At 36.8% G+C, this 24661-nt stretch overlaps 3 protein-coding genes across 6 annotated transcripts; 2 read left to right on the forward strand and 1 right to left on the reverse strand.

Annotated features, from left to right (window-relative positions):
* Positions 1-3139: 3139 nt before the first annotated feature.
* si:dkey-66i24.8 (zinc finger protein 568) lies at positions 3140-6447 on the forward strand. Of its 3 annotated transcripts, XM_067374481.1 has the most exons (3): positions 3140-3235; positions 3362-3487; positions 3656-4899. In XM_067374481.1, the coding sequence occupies exons 2-3, from the start codon at positions 3412-3414 to the stop codon at positions 4897-4899; spliced, it is 1320 nt and encodes a 439-aa protein (XP_067230582.1). In that variant the 5' UTR covers positions 3140-3235; positions 3362-3411. The 3 variants fall into 3 exon arrangements, with proteins under 3 accessions (XP_067230582.1, XP_067230578.1, XP_067230593.1); XM_067374477.1 differs by having other exon boundaries at positions 3164-3487; positions 3656-6447; XM_067374492.1 differs by lacking the exon at positions 3362-3487 and having other exon boundaries at positions 3174-3224.
* On the forward strand, positions 6440-8704 carry LOC137011543 (oocyte zinc finger protein XlCOF6-like). Its single transcript, XM_067374468.1, has 2 exons — positions 6440-6570; positions 6772-8704. The coding sequence occupies exons 1-2, from the start codon at positions 6495-6497 to the stop codon at positions 8175-8177; spliced, it is 1482 nt and encodes a 493-aa protein (XP_067230569.1). The 5' UTR covers positions 6440-6494; the 3' UTR covers positions 8178-8704.
* A 4729-nt stretch (positions 8705-13433) lies between these two features.
* Positions 13434-24010, reverse strand: arl6ip1 (ADP-ribosylation factor-like 6 interacting protein 1). 2 transcript variants are annotated; one of them, XM_067381961.1, is made up of 7 exons: positions 23873-24010; positions 22835-22968; positions 18441-18560; positions 16619-16736; positions 15563-15647; positions 14187-14319; positions 13434-13747 (listed from the first exon to the last, which is right to left on the reverse strand). In XM_067381961.1, exons 1-6 carry the CDS (start codon positions 23906-23908, stop codon positions 14201-14203), a joined length of 612 nt encoding a protein of 203 aa, XP_067238062.1. In that variant the 5' UTR covers positions 23909-24010; the 3' UTR covers positions 13434-13747; positions 14187-14200. The 2 variants fall into 2 exon arrangements, with proteins under 2 accessions (XP_067238062.1, XP_067238061.1); XM_067381960.1 differs by having other exon boundaries at positions 13434-14319.
* Positions 24011-24661: the final 651 nt, after the last annotated feature.

Below are 24661 nucleotides of genomic sequence, written 5' to 3' on the forward strand. Positions count from 1 at the left end.
ATTTTGTTTCACATCATTACATGTTTAGAGCATAAGAAAAAAGTGGAAAAATAACATTTTTGAAAAATTATAATTTATTCATATGTCCTCTGTAGTGAACAGCAGGACTAAGTTGTTTAGAAAATAAAATGACAATAAATGACATGTAGGCAAAAACAATGGATTTTTTGAATTACCAATTAATTTTTAGGCTTTTTTTAACCAAACTTTGTTTAAAGATGATTCTCAACTATGTTATGAAAGATATAATGGAATGAATCGATATGCCATTTTACTTTATGCAATATGTGGGTAAAATAGCCATACATGGGTTTTCCCAATGTATCTACATGCTGTATGTAATTTGCATATTAATGTGTTCTTGGAGCAACTTGTAATGAAAAAAGAAGTGCAATAATGGGAGTAATAATTGGCAACATTTTCATAATAATATCTAATAATTAATAGGAATATTGATATGTTTATTTTGCTATTCACTTGTTGTGTCTCATAAAATGCCTGATAAACATGATTTTAGTCCTGGTGTCCACAGTGGACATGTATGAAATCAATGTCCTGTTTCGTAACAGAAAGTCATATTTTGATTAGAAACCCCATAACATTTTCCTGAGATGCTGATTTATAACAAACAGTTTAAAAAATAATCCAATTTAAATGATAATTACAAAATATGATCATATTTCCATAAGGATGTTACATATGATCACTAAATTAATGTCAGCCATTTTTAAAGACCAATTAGAGTGAGTGGTCATGGTGAAACCTCTGAAAAACCCTGAATGTGCTCTTTACAGGACTTAAAACTGTGACATGTAAGGTCTCAGAGAAATTCACTGAAATATAATGTCCACTACAGAGGACAAAAGTCTGTTCCCGGGTCCTGCTATGATAAAAAGTGAGTTGGTGTGAACAAAACAAACTTTTCTGCAACTTCATTTTCATCTATTTATTCATTTATTTACTCATAAGAAAGTCTGTTCTTGACTTGTTTTTTTTAAACAATACTTTAACAATAATGTAAACAATATTTAAACAATGTAGCCTTTTTAAATAAGCTCACACACACACACACACACACACACACACACACACACACACACACACACACACACACACACACACACACACACACACACACACACATGCATACACACATTTTAAATATATAGCCTAATCAACGGCAACCATGATGTAAAATGATCAAATCAGATACTGAGATAAACATAAGGATATTAATGGAAGAGAAAACATGTAGAATTTAATAATACGATTATACGTATTAATAGAAGATTTAAGGCTTTACAGTAGTTTACAGTCTCTTTTTGCTTTGTTCTCTTTGCTGTTACAGTATGAAGGTAGTGACCTACTTCTATTTTAAAATAAGTAAAAGTATGTAATTTTCCATATATAATAAGTGCCATATTTTAAATTCAACATCTTTATCATATAAAAAATAAAATTTTTGCTCTGAGTTGCATGTCAAAGTTTGTAATCTTTTTTTTAACAAACAAAAAAAATCACATCAAAATAATTTTGTATAAATACAATCATAAACTAAATGGACAATGCTTTCTTTTCCCTCTTTACAAAACAAAAAAAAAAACACAAAAAAAACAAAAAAAACATAATTCAAGCCAGGGGCGATTCTAGGGTCAGAGCTTTAGGGGTGCTGAGCACCCAATGAGCCCCACTGCCACCACCCACCCTCTTTTCACACAAAAACCAAAAATATGTCTATTGAGAAATAACTTTATCATTTTAACATTGAATCAACTAACTCCAAAATCCAGATTTTTTTTTTCTTTTTTTTTAAAGCCTAGTTATTAATTGAATAACGAGACACAAATTCAATCGTGTTTGGTCGCATTTATTTTTGATGACAGTGCATACACACAAACTTTTAGTCCAAAAGTGCGCACAATTGGAGAAATGCACGTTTACCTCAGATTTCATTAGATAGAATAACCCGGGCCGCACGCGGGGTTTTAATTACCGAGGTCAGAAAATGTAGCCTAGTATGCTAGGGGGGTTCGGGGGCATGCTCCCCCGAGAAAATTTAGATTTCTCTGGTGTACATATGTGCATTTTAATACGTTTTAAGGCCAACAAATTGGATAACAATAGCTTTAAAACCATGTCCACATACATGCATGCACAGTTTTGAGGCAGCTTTAATCGCATGTTTGGTAATTTCATGACTTAACTTACAACAGAACAACGACGGTCATTACTCGAAGTTTCTTTTGCGCTTTATTTAAGCTATAATAAAGAAATTATGCAGCGCGCGCCGGCGCATTTGCGCAGCAATTCTTGAGTGCGCGCCACGAGCACAGTATAACGGCTGATTGGACAGTCGTGTTAATTTTTCTGAGTTTTACCGACATAGTCTGACAACATCTCATCTGACCGCAGTTCACTGTTGTTCAACTGAAGCTCCCTCGTCGTCACCTGCACCTTTTCCGCGCTCGTTTGACGCGCCTGGCGCTGAGGCGAAGTCGGAACGCGCGTCTGAAAAGTGTCCCGTTTGTTGTGGTCATAAAGAGACAGCTCTATATAAACGCAGCGTTTTACTTGGCGATGTTTTAAAAAAGATTTATATTTATGGTACTTTATATGCTCTGTTAGTGGTTTGAGGAGTAGCATCACCCAGGGGGGATATTTTTTTTATACTGACTCCAGTAGGCTACTCACCGATATGGTTTCGGAATCGGAACAACTCTAGGTAAAAGGAAAGAAGTGGGAGACACAGCTTTGGAGCAACTTAGTTGATTCACAACACTAAATAACAGGTTCTCACTCTGCGTGTTTCGCGCTGGATGACGGTCGTGCTGAGCGGTGCAGATACAGAGAAGTAGAAGAAGAGAAGAGGATGACACCATTTGCTAAGGGGGATGTTTTCATTTTCATCCTTAACACATACATTTTAAACCACAAACTACGGAGTATGTTTTGGACATTATTTAACCTTGTAAAAGACGAACAAAAATTTTAGAATGACTTTTCTTACTCCAAGTTTTAGGGGTGCTGAGCTCCTTTTTAGGGGTGCTGAAGCACCCCTAAAAAGGGGCTAGCCTCGCCCATGATTCAAGCCAATGTCTTTCCAAAACCTTGCAATCATCAGCTGTTCTCCTCTCATGTCCACACTGCCTCCAGTCCAGTCAGTGGCAGTAATGCGCCCAAAGGTGGCTTCTCAACCAAGAAGACGATGACAACAACGCAACCCAGTAAATGACAGGTTATATCTTTGGATACAAACTTGAAAAACATATTTTACAATCAATCGTCTTTTAAGTTATTAGTAGAAAAGGCACGAATTAATATTAAATACAGCAAAACTCTTGTAATGTTACCGCCATCTTAGACGTGACGACGTTTCCAAACAATATCTCGAGGTGATATGCAACTATAAAGATGATGTTTATTAAAGAGGAGACTGAGGACACGAGTGATGCTGAAATCTGCAAAATAAAAAATGAGCAACAAGGAGGTTGGTGTCTATTCTTGATTGCTTTTTAGTAACTGTTGAAGTGCATCAAGGTGACAAAACTTCACTTTCTAGCTATAAAAATCACAAGAGCAAATACATGACTTAAAAATAATCATGATGTCAGTTTTGTACTTTCTTATTTCCATGTGTACCATATTGTCATTTCAGACCTGATGGAAGTGAAAGAGGAAAGTCAAGATCTGAATGAAGTGGATGAGAAACATCAGCATCAGAAAGCTCTTGATGTCCTCGCCGGAGAAAAATCCTTGATTTGCTCCCAAACGGATAAAGAATTCTCACAAAGTAGCACTCAAAAAAAGCCTTTCACCTGCTCTCTGTGTGGAAAGTGTTGCACCCATAGAGGCCACCTCAACGATCACATGTTAACTCACACCGGAGAGAAGCCATTCTCATGCCCTCAGTGTGGAAGGAGATTCTCACGCAGAAGAAACCTCAAAGATCACATACTAATACACAACGAGGAGAAGCCTTTCGTCTGTCCTCAGTGCGGAAAGAGTTACAAACGTAACGAACACTTTAAGAGTCACTTATTGAATCACAATGGAGGCAAGCCCTTCACCTGCTCTCAGTGTGGAAAGAGCTTCAGTTATAAAAGAAGCCTTAATGACCACATAAAAATCCACACTGGAGAGAGTCTTCACACATGCCCTCGGTGCGGAAAGAGTTTCGTGAATAACGGACACCTTAAGGAACACGCAAAAATCCACACCGGAGAGAGACCTTTCGCCTGCCCTCAGTGTGGAAAGAGCTTCATTAGTAAACGAGACGTCACGTATCACATGAGAATTCACACAGAGGAGAAGCCTTTTAAATGCCTTCAGTGTGGAAAGGGTTTTGCATGGGCAAGCTGTCTGAAAATTCATATGCGCCACTCTCACTCAGAAGAAAGGGAGTTTACCTGCGAGTACTGCAATAAAAGATTTGTTCTGGAGTCCTACCTAAAGATGCACCTGAAAATTCATCGAAACGAGAAACCTTACGTGTGTTCTGTTTGTGGAAAAGGTTTTTTATGGAAACTGTGTTTCAAAGCGCACCAGAAAATACACGAGGGTGCGAAAACCCACGTGTGCTCAGAGTGCGGGAGAGCCTTTATTAGAGCCGACTATTTGATAAAACACCAAAAAGTGCACACGGGAGAGCGACCGTACGCGTGCTCGTATTGTGAAAAGAGATTCAGTAAGAAATCAAACCTGAGAGAACATGTGCGGCTGCATACTGGAGAGAAGCCGTACACTTGCGCTCAGTGTGGAAGCAGTTTCACTTCAGCTAAAGGTCTAAGCTATCACAGAGAAAAGCAGTGTTCTCAAAGCACGCCGACTTCATGTTCTGTTGAAATCACAAAGATTGAGTTTTCTGCCAAAAGAGCACCTGTAATCTTTAGTGGGGAATAATCTGTCATTCAAATGTAAATGGAAGCAGAAAGTGCATTTAGAAGTCGTTTATCAAAGATGAAGTAAAGTCATCATGAAATTTAAATGGACAATTATTGTTATTTTATAGAATATTGCAGTGTTTATATATTACAATTATTTATATATTTAAAAAAAAACAACTAATAATTTGCCTTTGTAATCTTTAATCAAAATAACTTCTCGTGCAGTGACATCTCCCTACATTTTTTTTTCCTGTTTGAGAAGCTGTTTTACTTGGATATATGTCACAATAGGGAAGCAAAGTCTGTCACAAGTTACTTCTGTTCCATGCCGACTTTAAGGGAAAGAAATACAACCAAGGTAGACGGAGTGGGGTTTGAAACGCAGTACAATTATTATAATGTGTCTATATATTTAGAAAGGGCCAAGCATATATAGCTGCCTGGAGGAATACATTAAAAAGACATTTATTTTATTTTAGTTTTTGCTGCATTTATTTAATTAGAAATACAGTAAAAAAAAAAACTGTTCAAAAGTTTGAGATCAGTAGGAATTTTTTTTTTTTTTTAAAGAAATGAATACTTTTATTCAGCACGGATGCATTAATTCGATCAAAAGTGACAGTAAAGACATTTATAATGTTACAAAAAATTATATTTCAAATATAAATAAGATCAGAATTTCAAAGAAAACAAAAAACTGTACACAATAAATGTTTGAGCATCAAATCATCATATTAGAATGATTTCTGAAGGACCAAGTGACACTGAAGACTGGAGTAATGATGCTGAAAATACAGCTTTGCATCACAGAAATACATTACATTTTAAAATATTTTCAAATAGAAAACAGTTATTATAAATTGTAATAATATTTCACAATATCACTGTTTTGTTGTAATTTTAATTAAATAAATGCAGCCTTGGTAAGCAGACGATACTGTGTGTGTGTGTGTGTGTGTGTGTGTGTATATATATATATATATATATATACACACACACACACACACATATATAAGACCTAACTGTATTGAAAACAATATAAACCACTATGAATGCATTATAGTGAGATTTTAAAGTATGTAAGAAAACAAAAACGTAAACAATTTTAATGTGACACCTTTTCTATACTTTCATTTTATTCCTCTTGAATAAAATAAAAACTTGATTTTTATTTTTTTGTGGATCTCTTTCATGGAGCTAAATCTAAATTAATGTATGTACAAAGTATGATTTCTTTGGCATGTTACATGTATGCATATTGATATTTTTTCAGTGTGTTTTCAAATGCTTAATGTTCTGTAATAAATCAGTAGAATGAAATAGCTTGTCTGGTCCATGCTAACAGTAGGTGGCGCTAATGCGCTATTTCAGTTTGCGAGCCGCTGCTAAACAAGAAAAGAAGAGTCTCTTGTAACTAACTGGATGGCAGGGAGCTGAGCACCAAAGTAGTATGTTTATAATGGGATATTATACCCTAATATAAAATCTAAAAGACGTATTTTACCATCATTTGTACTTATAGCTCATTGTAGAAAGACTAATTAAGATAAAGCCCAGAAAAAGCCTGTACATATCTCGAATATCACAATTGTGTGATCTGCTGCTGTAAAGATGATTTTTGTCAAAAAGGAGAACGAGGTAATGTGGGATCCAGAACTCTGCAGAATAAAAAATGAGGAACAAGCAGGTTGGTGTCCATTCCTGGTTTTCTTTATGATTTTCAGTCAGCTCACCAGATTTAGTGTCTGTTGGTATTAGAAATAACAAAGAAATAAACCGATAAATGACCTCAAAATGCATCCAAATAATCATAATCTTCCCTGGGGCTCACTTTTATTTTTTTTAGTTATCTCAAATGATTTTCATCATTTTAATGTTATAATTTCAGACCTGATGGAAGTGAAAGAGGAAAGTCAAGATCTGGATGAAGTGGAGGAGAAACACCAGCATCAGAAAGCAGATGATTCCATGAATGGAGAACAATCACTGAGTTGCTCTCAAAATGAAAACGGTTTCTTACAAAGCAGCACTCAAAAAGCAGAAGTTAAAGGGCCCTACACAAGTCATCAATGTGGAAAAGCTGTCACACGTAAAAGAAACCTCTCTGAACACATGATAGTTCACGCTGGAGAGAGTCCTCGCACATGTCCTCAATGTGGAAAGACTTTCAAACGAAAAGCAAGCCTCAAGAATCACATGAGAACTCACTCTGAAGAGAGGCCGCGCGCATGGCCTCATAAAGAAAACCGTGAAAGTCAAGTAAAAATTCACACTGGAAAGGGCCTTTTCACATGCCATCATTGTGGGAAGGGTTTCACTCTCAAAGTGAAGTTGAAACAACACATGCAAACTCACACAGGAGAAAACCAGTGTGGAAAGAGTTTCATAAATAAAACTCAAGCTGAAACTCACTTGAGAGTTCACACACACAAAAAGACCTATACATGTCATCAGTGCGGAAAGAGTTTCAGATGGGGAAACAGTCTCAAATATCATCTGCGCTGCCATCACGGTGGAATAAAGGAATTTAACTGTGATCTCTGCGGTAAAAAGTTTGCAACAACATCATGCCTAAAGAGACACCTGAATGCTCATACCAAAAAGAAGTCTTATGACTGTTCTGCTTGTGGAAAGAGTTTTGTATGGATGGACTCTTTTAAAAGGCACCAGAAGGCGCATGGGATTGTGAAAAGCCATGTGTGCTGTGAGTGTGGAAAAGCCTTTAGTAGAGTTGACTATTTGATAAAACACAAAAGAGTCCACACTGGAGAACGACCGTACAGTTGCTCATATTGTGGAAAGAGCTTCATGCAGTCAGGAAACCTGGTAACACATGAAAAACTGCACACCAGAGAGTCGCTCAGTGTCACACCAGGGAAAGAGCGTTTCACCTGCCCTCAGTGTGGAAAGAGTTACACACGTAAAGGACGACTTCAGGAACATATGATCATTCACACCGAAGAAAACCCTCACACGTGTCCTAATTGTGGGAAGACGTTCGCGCGAAACGCAAACCTCAAAAATCACATGAAAACTCACTCTGGAGAGAGGCCTTTCACCTGCCCTCAGTGCGGAAAGACATTCCAACACAAAGGAAATTTTAAGAGGCACATGTTAAGTCACAAAGAAGGGAAACTTTTCAATTGCTCTCATTGTGGAAAAAGATTCATATGTAAAGGTAACCTTGATAAACACATATTTGTGGGCAGTTGCGGCCTGATTGTTGGAGAGTCTGACTTTTCGCAGTTTCTAGTGTCAGTACCGGCAGGGAATGTAGGTGAGGGGAGTGAATGAACAGCTCTCTCTTTCCCTTGAGCAAGGCACCTAACCCCCAATCGCTCCCCAAGAAATAAACCATTTTTCTTCCAAACGCTCCCCAGGCGCCACAGCAAAAATGGCTGCCCACTGCTCTGGGTGTGTGTGTGCACTTTGAACGGTGAAATGCAGAGCACACATTCTGAGTATGGGACAAAGAACTTGGCTACACGTTACGTCACGTTTAATTCACACTGGAGAGAAGATGTACACTTGAATCCAACGTTTATTGAATATGTCTCTTTAAGCAAGGCCACTAATGTTTGTGTGCTGATTGTGCGTTATAAAAATAAAAAAAGTATTTGTCAAAATTATGTGTGATCAATTAATGCAAACAGCAAATTATAATATACTTAGGGTATAATATATACCCTATATACCCCCCCCCCTCATTATTACATTATTCGGCCCAGTCTGAGGTCCTGAGCACTCTTTAGAAGGTTTTCGTCCAGGATATCCCTGTACTTGGCCGCATTCATCTTTCCCTCGATTGCAACGAGTCGTCCTGTCCCTGCAGCTGAAAAACACCCCCACAGCATGATGCTGCCACCACCATGCTTCACTGTTGGGACTGTATTGGACAGGTGATGAGCAGTGCCTGGTTTTCTCCACACATACTGCTTAGAATTAAGGCCAAAAAGTTCTATCTTAGTCTCATCAGACCAGAGAATCTTTTTTCTCACCATCTTGGCAAACTACATGCGGGCTTTCCTGTGTCTTGCACTGAGGAGAGGCTTCCGTCGGGCCACTCTGGCTTAAAGCCCCAACTGGTGGAGGGCTGCAGTGATGGTTGACTTTCTACAACTTTCTCCCATCTCCCGACTGCATCTCTGGAGCTCAGCCACAGTGATCTTTAGGTTCTTCTTTACCTCTCTCACCAAGGCTCTTCTCCCCCGATAGCTCAGTTTGGCCGGACGACCAGCTCTAGGAAGGGTTCTGGTCATCCCAAACGTCTTCCATTTAAGGATTATGGAGGCCACTGTGCTCTTAGGAACCTTAAGTGCAGCAGAAATTGTTTTGTAACCTTGGCCAGATCTGTGTCTTGCCACAATTCTGTCTCTGAGCTCTTCAAGCAGTTCTTTGACCTCATGATTCTCATTTGCTCTGACATGCACTGTGAGCTGTAAGGTGTTATATAGACAGGTGTGTGGCTTTCCTAATCAAGTCCAATCAGTATAATCAAACACAGCTGGACTCAAATGAAGGTGTAGAACCATCTCAAGGATGATCAGAAGAAATGGACAACACTTGAGTTAAATATATGAGTGTCACAGCAAAGGGTCTGAATACTTAGGCTCATGTGATATTTCAGTTTTTCTTTTTTAATAAATCTGCAAAAATGTCAACAATTCTGTGTTTTTCTGTCAATATGGGGTGCTGTGTGTACATTAATGAGAAAAAAAAAAGAACTTAAATGATTTTAGAAAATGGCTGCAATATAACAAAATGTAAAATGTAAGGGGGTCTGTATACTTTCCGTACCCACTGTATTTGTTATGAGAATTGTAAGGCCTGTAGATAGGGAGTACATGTTATTTAAAGAAAATATAATTATATTTTCAGAATGATGAAAAAAAAAATTCTGACATTGTCTGAAAAACAATAATTTCTGTAGTTACTCTGTTCTGCACATCAAATCCTTTGTTTTTCAATCAAATTTAATCTAACTAGGTGGTTGAATAAAAATATTTGGACTTTATATTTAAAAATTACCTCAAGTTAGCATCAGGTAACTAGTTAGCTAGCCAGTTAGCATCAGCTAACAGTATTTTTCAAATAAGATATTATAATTTAGTAAATCATAATTATTGATTATATTCTTTTTAATTTTAAGCTGCTTTGCTGTAAATTTATAAAGCAACTTGCTTTGTCAGACTGGTGGCATTTTTACCTCACCTGTGAGGGAAAACACCCCTTTGGTACAAATTAAATTTTTTGTTAAAAATCTAATACATGAAGACGTTTTTCATACTTGGTTTATAATTTATGTCATTGTCACTAAAACTATGATAGCTATTCTGGACAATTTTAACTTTTGTTTCACAGAAAACAAATTACAAAGTCCTTAAGGGGGGCATTTTCTCCCACTCCACCCTTTGCTCACATAAAATGGGGGATGATGAAACAGTAAAATGTGCTCAAAGAGGTGAACTTGACTGGATATTATTCTTGTGGGTTGGAATTAATTGTGACATAGCGAAATTGATGTAGAATGTGATAAGGTTGGTGATGTCTGAACGTCTCTCTTCTGATATTTTAAAAATAATTTGGGTATGATGTGAACAGCTGCAGAGATAAAGCAAGGTCAATCCGACAACACAACATTAGGGTTATCGAAATTTTACCCCTCTGTTTCACAAAGACACCCATGTCTGTACTCCTCTATTTTAGATTCTAGAATTTCAAGAATGTTATTTATTATTAGTGTTTTAATTTTAATTGACATTTAAATGCGTTTTCAAGCTTTCAGTTTCAGATAAAAGTCTAATGTTTGGACGTTGCTATTAGCGCCCATTGTGACCATTAATAATCAACAACAAATGATCTGTTGGCCAATATGAGAATCAAAGTGGAAGGCGAAAAGAGAGGAGTGTATATATATATATCACAACGTGGTTTTCAGTTATTTTCAAGTCGTGTCATCACTGAAGAGGAGAACTGCAGTGGTGTCTTTGAAAATCATCAGATGAGTTTGATCAAAGAGCGTCCCATTTGCACACCGTGCCTGAGGTCAATGCATCAGAGCACACTGACTCTTGGCGATCAGACTAAATCCATTTATAATACAACACATGCAGAGGTAAGAACATGGAGACAACATTACAAGATAAGATCACATTTTCACACTTTATTACCTTGACTGGAAATTAAGCACATTTACTATATTTTGTGATACTTACATTGATATTTGTTCCCTTCACACTTTTCTCATATTTAATATAGACCTTATTCAGAGCAGCGCCATAACGTTACAGGTATGAAAGCGAGGCTGTGAGAGATGATGGCATCTGCTGTAAAAACCTGTATAAAGCGCCTAATTTTTCACGTTGTCTAGAGTTTTTTGTCTACTGACATTTCTTGGAAAGATAATTTTGCAGTGTTTCGTAAGCAGAACAATACAAAAACACATTAGCCTAACAGCACAACCCACTGAAGAGATGTCCATCCCTCACAACCTGTTAAAAATCAAAGATGGCGCTGCTGTAAATAAGGTCTATATTAAATATGAGAAAAGTGTTAAGGGAACAAATATCAATGTAAATATCACAAAATATTGTAAATGTGCTTAATTTCCAGTCAAGGTAATAAAGTGTGAAAATATTAATTTGTGTTTTGATGCATATAATGCTGTGAAATTAGCATTAGCAAGATGAGATTTTTTTTCAAAAATGAATATTTGTTTAAGCTAATTCACAGGGAAACATAATTATTCAGGGAGGCAGGTATATTCCCGGTTGCACATTGATAGTGGACAAATTAAATAAACTGGTCAGTCTGAATTGTGTGATTTAAATTATGTTTTATTAACAAAGTCCGGGAGGAGCATGTTCAGATACTCTTCTACGCAATCTCACCTCTGTCCCATGACCCTCCACCACCCCAGCTCCTTACTCTCAACTCTCCCTATCCCAGCTAAAGATATAGGGGAGAGTACTCTGGGTTAAAGCCAAATTTCGAGCTCGGAGCCCTCCTCTTGGACAACATGCCAAATATGTTTACTCTCTACTCTATCCCAATTATATGTAGGCCTAGGTGTGAACTTGAGGTGAAGTGAGTTTTTTTTTCATACAGAGCTAAACATAGCCATAGTTGGAGACAAATGACAGAAAATTGCACTCGTAATGACACTATTTCAAAATTTCATATTAGAAAACTATCACTAATAAAGCCATGTGCAAGTTTATTCTAAACGAATAATGTTGGTGACAGTAACTAAAGTTTCAGTACTGTTTCTTAAAGAGCTTTTCTGGGAGAGGACGTGACGGTCAAGCTGGTCTTTTTACCCCAAGATCCGTGTTATCCTTCTCAGCATAATAGAAAGCCGGACCTCAGTAACATACATGCGACACAAGCACAGACACACTCCAGAGATGTACATGGACCAAAGGACATCATACCAGTAAGCCTGAAGTGTTAATTCAGACGGAGTGTATTTGTCTATTTAAGAATCTGCCTAAAAACACATTGTTCAACTGCAAAATGTACCTAATTATTATTAAGCTGTCCTGCCGTGTATGTGTACAGCATCATGTCCTACAGAGAGTGGGGGTACAGAACAGGGCACAGAACCGTGATGGTTTTGTGATGAAAGAGGTCACCAACCCCACTGAGGCCACAACGTACCAGACAACGTATCGAACAGTGCACTGCTCCACTTCCAGCAGATATCAAACAAATGAATCAAGCGGACAGCCGGTCTCCTGGCACAGGCATAATATCATCACAGGTAGTTAGTTTAGATGTTTGTATGTGGCAGCATGCAAATGACCATGCAAAGATCCATATTTCTATTCTTTTGGGCAACAGGAGAGGAGAAGACCTCAGCGGGGCCTGTGCGGCCCAGAAGACAGTCTGGGGAGAGCGTTCTGTGGGCAGCGCGGCGCTCGGAGACACATTGTGACTCTTTTCATTTGTATTGAACCTCTCAGCTAGAAAGTCACAATACCAATAAATGGCCAATAAAATATTCTCAAAACTGGACATGTCATTATCAAGTCAACTTTATCTTATAGCACTTTATACAACAGAAATTGTTTCAAAGCAGCTTCACAGTAATAAACTAAAGTAAATGAATGATGCAAATGTATTAAATATGAGAGTGGAGAACAATTATCATGTTTAAAACAATGCAAGTGTGAGTAAATATTTTTTAATGCTATATTTTATTTAATATAATTTATATAATAAATATTTGGGTTTATTATTTATATACTATATATATATATATATATATATATATATATATATATATATATATATATATATATAATATATATATATATATATATATATATATATATATATATATATATATAATGTGCTTTTGCCAATTTTATTAGTTTTTCCCACATATTTCTATTTAGCTTTATTATTTTAGTGCTATGTAATAACTTATCAGTTGTAAGTTTCTCTTTCATCTAATATTTATATTTTATTTCAGCTGTTTTTCAATTACCAAAAATTTATTTTAATAGTTTTGGTTTACAATAACAACACTGATCTGGGGAAACAGAGTAAGTTTTGAGTAAGTTTATTGTCGTGAAGAACACACTCAAACACAAAATGACAATTAAAAGAACATGGAGAGAAGACAAACTTAAGACAAGCCAGTAGAAACAAAGAAATAGAAGGAGCGAAAATGAACATATATACACACAGAGCCCTGAAACAGGTGTTGAATTGAGAAGTGGCTAGAGCTAGCGGACAGTAATGAGGTCCACACAGCACTAGTACAGCAGTATGGATCTAAGATCCCCTACACAAACACTCCAGTTGTGGTTTCCAGTGCAATTTTCAGAACAGTGCAGAAATGCATGTTTTCAAGCCGTCTAAAGAAAAAAAGAAAAAAAAAAGGCTACATTTCAAAACTTCTGATGATGCATTCTGTGCATCTAATTGGTTAAAGTAAATGTTCGGTGGTTGCCTCATTGATAGAAGAAATTAAGCACTCTTTATATTTTGCACAGACTTAAAATTTGACTCGACATGCAAATAATTATGGATGTGAGAATGAACACATTTCAGGTGTTGGAAAAAATACTTCTGATGGCAAAAAATATATACTTTGAAATGAAACCTAAAAACAAAACAAAAATTACACATGAACCTCAAGAGATTTCAGCATACGTTTAAGCTGTTTACTAGATGTTACTTTTCACTATCAGCTCAGTTTCTGCAAAAGCTTTATGTTGGTCTTCAGAGATTTGACTGTAAGCATGGGTGAGATGACCATGTTTAACTTAAATTTTTCAGAAAATAACTTTTTACTTAAGCCCTTTCTTTTACTCATTCTTCTTCTCTTTCTGCTTGAGAAGTTTGTTGATCTCCCTCTTCACCATGCCAGCATACTTGGTGATGATGCCATGCTGGTTGAGGCCTGGCAGAAGCAGAAGGAAACTCACTGTGGATACAAAACAGAAAATGAGTGGACAGTCACTAACAGGATGGCTCTATGAAGGACTAAAGCCAAAGACAATAGAATAACACAAGACGTGTCACTCGTATTGTTTTGAATGGGAGAAAGTGTAATGCGCAATATGGCGGAATAAGTCCCGCCTTCTGAATAAGAGCCAATCGCCGACTGGTAAAGTCATCGCGTCTCTTCAGCAGCCGTTAGAATCACCGGTTTCTATAGAAACAGTCAGACGCGCCTCCGAAGAGACGCGCATTTAGGTCTGCGCATGCGCAGTAGCTTGATCCAGCCTGAAAAATAGTTTTTTTTGTCATGATTCGAGCGTTTAGAAACTAAATTTATGAGTCGGTTGTTGTTAGATTTCATTGGTGATTTCAAATATGAAATTTAATCGTAAGGTTGGCGAACAGTTTTGGAGAATTTGATGTTTCCCCATTCAAAGACATCGCATGATGCCCAGGATGCCCGAGAGGCATTTCAAAGATGGCCGCCGAGTGAAATGACTTGTCTTAAAGGGACTTTGCTAAAGCTTGCTCTACCCAACTCATCTGTGCCACAGACATTTCAAAATACGTAATCTTCTGAATTATGGAATTGTGGTGTAGTATGGCATAGGGCATGACAAAAGGCAGGCCAAAAAAACCCCAAAACAAAACAAAACCAAACAAAACCAAACCAAAAACAAAAACAAAAAACACTTCAAATTACTGTTCCCCATGAGGTGACTCGCTTCATGTAACAAAATACCTCTTATCAGGCTACTGGTATGACTGGAGTCTTCATATTTTTCAAAAGTATTATTCATTTCATAAGGTGGTAACAATTTTATAACAAATAAAAAGTGTCCAAGAACATTTCACCTAATTGGTACAGACATTTAACAAATTTTGTGTGCAGGAAGGGAAAGAGGCAGTATATTTCTGGAATAGAACTTTGGCTTTCCATGACCTAAATACAATGGCCTCTTTGTCACGCAGCCTAGTCACCGTTTTGCATGAGCTAAGCTCTGATAAAATACAGTGACTCTGCAGTTGGCACACTGGCGTGTCACAGATCGTACAGCTTTTTCCTGCTAGTTTAGGATTTTAAAACTTCAAATGCATTTGTGATGTTGTAACAGGCAGGACATGATCAGTGCATTGCTCTGATGTAATACGACAGCCTTTCAACACGGGGGGATTTCTCTCGTGCAGTTTGCTTAATTTTTAGCCCAGATAAACAATGTACGTACCGATCAAGTAAGTAAGGAAGAGGTTATGCACTTGTTGTCCGATCCAGGCCACAGCCACAAGACTGCTGATCACAGAGAGGAAATACTGTAGAGAAGTAGAAGAAATGACAATGTGTGAGCAACATCTGACATCCAATCATATTTGTATATCATAAAGTTCTTATCCAGTCAAGTGATGTAATAAATATTTATGAGTCAGGCCTTCAGCTTAGCAGAACTATAGAAGCATATAGACATCTCGAATTAAAAATTAGGTAGTTTGTGCAAATCTCATTTGATAAAACATTAAAATTGACATGTATCAAAGTTGCATTAACAGATACATAAATTACCACTTTACTAAATTTGAGGTTAAGATTTTTTTAATGTTTCTGAGAGAAGCCATTCATGGTCACCAATGCTGCACTTATTTGTGCAAAAATAGAGATAAACAGCAATATTGTGAAATATTATTACAATTTAAAATAACTGTTCCATATTTGAATATATTTTAAAATGCAATGCATTCAGCAGCCATTACCCCATTATGAAAACCATGATAGATGTTTTATTTTTTTCCAGGATTCTTTGATGAATAGAAATATCAAAAGAACATTATTTTATTAAAATATAAATGTAATTTCATAAAAGGCTTAAAAAAAAAAACCTTACTGACCCCAAATATGCATATTTAAATGCTTAAGAACTGTTGATTAGTTGAGAATTATATCCTGATTATTAACGATTAACAAATGTATTTATGTTTCCGACTCCTGTAGTCATTATTAAACGATGTCTGTTGTATTTGTACAACACAGTAATACTGAATATTGACTGTGCCTTTAAATATGTTCTCTTAAGGGCATCAAGTGCACTGCTCTTTAATTATGTATGGGTAGAATGATGCACTAAGGCAAGGCTCATGTTTGTTTGTTCTTACTGCTGGGTAACAGGGTGAAAGCAAACTTTGTAGTGTGAAATGGCAGCTTACAAAGAGTGCGAAAAGCTTATGAGTCACTAATGAGTTCTTAGACATGAAACAAGGAAATTGTTGTTCAACGAGTCGAGGAAGCATACCATTTTTGGCTTTTCTTCCTTCAGGGCAAACAGACGTTTCCACCAGCCAAGCACACGGCGCTGAGTCTTCACAAGGTTCCCACAGATCTCATGGAAACGCTGCTGCTGTTCTGTGGTCCTGTGCAGGAACAAAACAACACACCTCAGAAAACATGCATGACAATATCTTTATTCTTCAATGAAAGTGTCTTTATGGGTAATACACACATCATAAATTATGAGGAAATTGGTAGGGCTACAACAACTAATCGATAATGAAAATAAGCGGCAACGAATTTGATTATCGATTAGTTGCGTCTACACGCTGTGCCCGGGAATCCATTAGCCAGTCACGTCACTTTACAGTAGTGAATAACCCATTTCTATGGACAAAACGCACATGGAAAATAGCAGAGGACACAAAGTAAGCTGCTGCGGGACACGATTCACGTTGTCAGAAACATAAATGCTTTATAAGCACTTTAAACAAAAGCAAGCATTTACCACGTCTTGCCCTGTCATGCTTTAACAGATGCGTGTGCTTTTAATGCCTCTGACACGCGTTTTCCTCAGCACATAACTTACATTTTATGGTTACATCCTTATCTGTAAATGTTAGAAAGTCCCCAATCATTTCCAGTTTGCATATTCTGACAACAAGCGAGTCTTGTTAAACTTAACTGACTTGAATGAACGACAGATGGAGAGCGGTAGAATAGGAACAATAATTCTGACTAAAATACACGTTTTGCAAAAATATTTGTTAGAAATTTAGTAATTAAAATTCTACATGTAACAAGTAATCATATGTATGAAAGCAGTAACGGTACTGTTGTTGGAATAGCCCATTAATGTAATATAATTACTATGTTCAGATGAGTAAATGCGTATTCCTCATACCACATACAAAGTTAACATTTTGTGCTTTGGTTTTTATTTATTATGATTTTTAATTTAGTCATTTTAATTTCTGCTTTAAAAATAGCAAGCAGTCAAAATCAGTTGTTTTTTGGTTTGGAATGTTATATTTGTATTTTAACACTTTTTTGCTTATAATGTACAGCATAGCCTACATAGATATTTTCACTATATTTGTTTCCATAGGCTTTTTATTACACACTGTTTGGGGGACAGCATTGGGCAGGATGTGGAATAACATTGTTTAAAATAATGGATAAAAAATTATTTTTTAAAGTATAATAATTGTTAGATTTTTTTAAATCCAATTAATAAAAAATAAATAAAATATATATAAATAAATAAATAAGTGACAGATTAATCGATTATCAAAATAATCATTAGTTGCAGCCCTAGAAATCTGCTTCCATTTCTGCTTGGTCAATGCATTTTATTTCAGTGCATAAAACATGACCATATTGAAGGCTTACAGCTTAGAGCCACAGGAAGCTGCCAGACACTAAAATAAACGCCAGGGCTCTGATCTCGCATAGCAAGACCCCTCACTGCAGAGAAAACAGATGGGATCAGCACAGTGAAGATCTGCTGAGTCAAATCAACACTGCCTGACACAGGATACTCAGCAGCAACTGCAACTTGTCACTCAAAGACACCAGAGACCCTGGGTCCTGAACTATAGAGCAAGGGAAGTTGCCTAGGATGACATACTAAAATGAACCCAAAAGAGGCAAGAACATACATGCTGTGAAAACACCTGCATGTGTTCTCAGGGGATCTGAAGTTTTTGCCGTATATTACATTGAGAAATAAACACCCAAGTTCTGAAGAGAAACATGCTATTTGACATTAATCTTGCTAGTAGATGAAGAGATTGCAATGAGAGCCTGTGGTCAAACCTGTGGCTTGTTGTTATCCCTTCACTCACCATTTGTTGGAACCAAAGACACGGGGGGCAAGAGTGGGCACCAGGTAATCAGCCAGGCACAGGATCATGACACTGCAGGACAGACCAGTAAGCACAGAAGGGTCCAAGTAGTAGATCAGCCTGCCAATGAAGAGAGTGGAAATTAAACTCTTGCATTCATTTCATTATTTGTGACTGTACACAAACAGTCACAACAGAAAACACAGAATGACGCACCATTACTTCATAGCACTGGATGTTCTTGAAAGTAAAAGGGGAAGGGGAAAGACATCACTACTAAGAACTTGCTTATTCTCCTAATCGTTGTAGCATATTACACTTCATTTAAGCAAACATGCAAAATTTGAGCTTAAAGATAAAGCTCATGAAACAGGTTAAATTTTAAAGCTAAAGAGTGTAAATGTTTGTTTACTTTGAGACTGCTGGCCTGTGTTTTAATGGTGGGTACTTTAAGAGACTCTTTCAGTAGGTTACATGGTTAAGCCAGTAGGTAGAGACCAGTGAAAAGACCGAGTCATTGAATCACTGACTGAACAGATTCAGTCAAATACAAATTCATTCAGCAACAAAACAACTGACGGCTGCATCTGAAATCACATATTTCCCTACTATATAGTAGGCAAAAAAAACAGTATGTGACAAAAGAAGCATCTCCGGATGACCAAAAAGTACCCAGATGACCTACTACTTCCGGTGAGATTCTGAAGTGTGCATATGATGGACACTTTACTATCCCAGGAGGCCACAGGAGAGGATTTATGAACAGCAGTAAAGCAGCACAACTGATGCTGGTATTCTCGTCGCTTCACAAACTTAAGGTTGAACCACTGCAGTCACATGGACTGTTTTAACATTGTCTTTACTACCTTTCTGGGCCTTAAAAAGTGCAATGACATTGCTGTTTATAGGGAGATCAGAAAGCTCTCGGATTTCATCAAAAATATCTTAATTTGTGTTCTGAAGATGAATAAAGGTCTTACGGGTTTGGAACGACATGAGGGTGAGTAATTAATGACAGAAATGTCATTTTTGGGGTGAACTAACCCTTTAAGTTGTAGAGCCTCTTCTGTATTATCAGCACAAAGAAGACAGAAGTGTGATAAAATACAATTTATTACCAAAAAGATAAACAAAAGTAAATCAACAACTACTAAATGAATGATAAAGGAATAAAGTGCATAAGATTCATAAAATACAAGAGATTAAGTTGGGTGTGGCTATGACAAAGTTACGTTATCTTATGGAAAGATAAAATTAACAAGGTGAAGACCACTGATCTATATAAATGAAAGGATTACTCATGACGTCATAAAAAGTGAAGCCACTGGGCTGCCATATTGGTATTCCCTAATACTTCCTCACATTCTAATCATCAGATTTTAATGAGAAAACATTACCTAATGAGTCAGAATCTCCATTTACATTCTTACAATGCAAACATCTTAATTAAACATTTAAATGATAATTTGTTTTAAGTTGGGAATTTCCAATGCTTATTAAAAGTTACATTCATCTTCATTATAGTAGTGAATATAAGATCAGCTGACGGACAAGACACCTCAGCATTTATAATACAAATGTCAAACTAATTCTTCTGAAAAATGAATAAAGATTTATGATTGCAAGTCATGCACACTGATACAACTTCATTTGCCATGTACAGTCATTTACTGGTTATGTAATAATGTTGTGTTGTAGCCTATAATATTGTTTTTATTCTTTAAATTACTCAGTGTTTTCATTAACAGCATGCATTTCGAGGCAGTAAAAATAACTTAAATGTTGGTTAAATTAATAATATATACAAACAACACTTAATTCATATGCAAACTGTCATGCTAGTAAAAAGCCATAGAATTTGAGCTGACCTGTGGCTTTTTAATGGATTACAAGATATCTAAGAGTCTGAGGTGGATGTTTGTCAAACAAAAAGACATTAGGAAATAATATACATGCTTCACAATTTAATCAGAGAAATAATGCTGACTGTGTATGGATTTAAAGACATGAAGCTTTATTTCCAAGCATACTGTAACTCAGAGCAAGATGACGCATGGTAATCCTTGGATTTGAATACAATATAGTACAAAGCATATATTATAATAGTTATTGTATAATAACTAATTAATTTCTGCAAATAGTCCCAAATATATGTCCCTGCATAATTACGTACATAAAGTAACCTATTTTTTGTTAGTTCAGTTATGTGTGTCGGCAGTGTGCAGTAGACACACCCATCTTGATGATTTCTATATATTATTTATCCAGCCCAAAAAAAAAACACCATAAACTTTACAGATGATGTCCGAAGCAACAATTAATTTACATACATGTATCCTAAAAACTAATTCTGCCCTCTGTCGGTAGGGAATACTAATATGGCCGCCTGAACACTTCCGGCAGCTTCACTGCCTGCTGGCAGTTTAGAATGCATTGTGCAATCCAATCATTTTTAAAGATCAATTTAATTTTACAAACAAATGAAAGATTATTTGTTATTAACTAGCATCAGTTATATTACCTCTAATGTAAATTAGAAAAACATATACTGATAATATACAACAATGCCAAGGTCTCTGGAAAGAGGTTTGGTAAAGTGATATTTACGTTTTACATGGTCAAGTGAGCAGTCTGTTGGCGGTGACGTCTTCCACTGGTTGTACTGGGTGACAATGCAGTGGGTAAAGGAGCCGTAATCCGGTTCAACAGCCTTGAACACATAGCTCTGTGGGATGCTGATCTGCTAAAGCACTAAAAAGGGTCCTAAAATCTGGAACACGCAAATGAGGCCCTGAAGTAGGTGCAGAAGTTCCTTAATTTGGAACACGCAGACGAAGGTACCTTGAAGTGAAGGTTTGCTCTGCTGTGCTTAACCTTGTTGCAAATGTGTCTGTATATCTTCTGCCTCTGGGCCAGACACTCGGAACTGGGTCAGTCCGCTTCACTCTCTCTGGCATGGAGACTCGGGACATGCTGTAATTGTTACCGTCTTGCTGGACGAAGACTTTGAACATAGTGTTTGTTAATGTCTCTTTCCTCAGAGTCTGGTTGTATCTGTTTCTGCCTCACAAGCTGTCAATTCAGAGCATGGAACTGGTTTCTGTGTCACTTTTGCAGGCTAAAGACTCAAGACGGCGTATTTGTTAGTGTCTCACCAACTGGGAGACTCAGAAGAACCTGAATGTATCCATTGCTGCCTTCTGTTATATGCCGGAGGCTCAGAGCAAGTAGTGTCTGTTGAAAGGGACATTTATCTCTTTCCGACGAGGAGGAGATTGCAATTTGGTGCTTCTCCACTCCAGTGTTGCGATTAGCTGCTGGCATCAGAGGGGGGCACCCTTCTTTCCCCTGTGCATCTCATTAGCATGGTCTATTAGCAAGTTTTACATTAACATTTACATTAAAGTTTTACATTTGTACATTAACAGCTGAATTCGTGTAAGATGTTGCACTACAAATAGCAGTCCCTGAGAATATTTATTTCTTTGAATATGTAGTTTACATCAGTTTTAAGGTTTCCAAACATATTTATGAATGGATTTGGATGGATCACTCTGGCCTCAGTCGCAAAGTAATTAATTATTCAAAATAAGTACCTACACAAAAGAGTATGTGATTTGGGACATCACTGTCTTTATAAAACAGTCGTTGAATCAGTAAATCAACCAATTCATTCAAAAACTCTGATTCAATCAGCAACAACTGACTGGCTGTATCCAAACATGCATACTTCCCTAATATTTTGGGCAAAAAACAGTCCATAAAAAGTGTAGTATGTCCAAATTAACTGTATTCAAAAAACAGTAGGCAAAAAGTACCCAGATGACTTATAAGTTCTAGCAAGATTCTGAAGTGCACATACAATAGTATCCCACAAGGCCCCGGGAGAGGATTTGTAAATGGCAGTGAAATGATGCAACTGACCCTAGATCATCACATGACAATTTATTATTATTATTTTTTTTTACTAATCAGAGTAAGCAATTTCAAATGCTGCCACTGTCTTTACGAGTGAGTCACTGAATCATTTACTCAACTGACTTCCTTCACCAAAGCAAAAATAGACACGACACTGGCAATATTATTTTAAATTTTATATTTAATATTATTCTAAAATGCAAATTGCTCAATACTTGTTTAAAAGCAATTACACTGGCAATTGTGATGTTGTTCTGAATATCAGATTGATTGCAATATATGTTGTTATATACAAGTAGGTTTAGAATACGTAAATCCTATATACCTATCTGAGAAAGAAAGCAATGATTGTAAAATCCTTAAATACTTGAAGGACTTATGCTTTTAGTGTGTGACCTTATGTGATTAACTGAAGGGAAAAATTAGGCCTCAAGTCAAGAAGCAGCACTAACGCACACTATGAACGGCAGACTCACGTGAAGAGGATTGTGGTGGCGGCCACTAACGCTGCAGGGTACCACGGCTTCTCCCAGCGCAGGAACTGATCTCCAGCCAGGATGACCTCTCCCCATCCTTGCAACTGCTCTTCCAGCTGACTCGTCTCCTGAGCCTAGAGAAATGCTTCTAGTCAATATTACTGTTAAAACAATGAGCCCTCTTTTGTCATGTGGCATGCCATTATCGGGGATTGTTGAAAAATGGGAGTGTCATTAAGTCTTGGGATGGGCACATCCAGCTGGAATGTCAGTAATGTTAAAAATTGATACAAACACAAAATAGTCGCTTATGAGAAACAAATAAAATGGTAAATATAATACATAAAACCAAAAAAGGAACACATGATGTCTTTATTTAAAGACAGGAACTGTGAAATGTTCTGTTTAAACTAGCAGGCAAGTTAAAGTTTAAATGGCCAGCCCAGTTACATCCATTCTGAGACATATAACGTAACAATAAAAGTGGTTTCAATTTTAAAAGGCTAAAGCATCAACTTCAACCAGAATTCTTGGAGGCTTTACAACTAATCTCAAAACCATTTAGAGCCGCATATGGAGATTTCGTCACGCTTATCCCCAGCAACGCTCCATTCTTTCTAAAAGGTACAACTTAAAATATATGTTTAATAAATTAACTTTTTGATGAATAACAAATAAATCCAAGATTTGTGTGGGAAAACCCATTTAGTAAGACGCTAGATATAGAGAGTAATCCTTTTCGTTAGCACTGCATTAGCTTGCTAACATCTTAGCACGCGCTTCATTTCCGTGGCGTATTTAACTTACCTTCCGTTCGCTGCGTTAACAGGACTAAACATTACAAATAAGAGACATATTAAGCTTTATGGTTTTATGGTGACCTGTCGCTTATTTTTATAATCGTGTTAAGATGGTGACAGCAGTAACGTTAGATGTCCGCGTAACGTACCATATTGCTAAAATAGACTACCATGATAGGAAATATATTTCGACAGCAGTCGGAGTGCTTGTAAAAAGTACCATCGACAGACCACTTACCAACAGATTTGCACTTTTATTATCGCCCTCAGCCATGGTTTATTTAGGGGAATTTCAGAATTGTGTTCCTCGGAGAGAACGATATGAACCCGCTTCCCCTCTACTGCCGCAGTCTGTCAACCGACCGTTATTTTCAGGATGTTTTTATCTGAAACTCGGAATAAGGAGTCATGGGAAATGTAGTTCACATTAAAAACAAAATGGCGCTTGATCATCAAAATGAACGGCGCTTAAAATGTGCTCAGTTAATTGCTGAAAAACAGTCGGTAACTGTAAAATGAAATCTAAATGAAGCTGTCACTCAGTAGCGCTTAAATAGTTTGAAACCAAATGTTGGTTTTTAAATTACTGATAAAATTACATTTCCTCTAAATTGTAGTACATCTTGTTTAACATGCTCGGATAGCGGACTTTGAAGTAACTTACAATCTGTGTGAAAAAATGGCATACAAACCATCCTTAGAAAGTGTCATATGTTATTTCCTGGATGTAACGTTAGAAGTTTTGTAAAATCATGCGTCAAGTTAAATATTAGTTCTGGTAAATGGATACAATCTTCAGTGCAATCAATTGCTGAGTGAAAAAATACCCATACACGTTAAAATGTTTGAGGTCAGTTAGATCGTTTTAAGCGTCTTATGCTCACCAAGGCTGCATTTACTTGATTAAAAGTGTTAAATATTACAAGTTTAATGGATCTTTTCTGTATAAAAGTATTAATTTCTTTATATAAAAAAAACCTTACTGATCCAAAACATTTCAATAGTAGTGTGTAACCGGATGGAAAAT

The sequence above is a fragment of the Chanodichthys erythropterus genome, chromosome 3 (assembly GCF_024489055.1).
Source record: "Chanodichthys erythropterus isolate Z2021 chromosome 3, ASM2448905v1, whole genome shotgun sequence".
NCBI lineage: Eukaryota > Metazoa > Chordata > Actinopteri > Cypriniformes > Xenocyprididae > Chanodichthys > Chanodichthys erythropterus.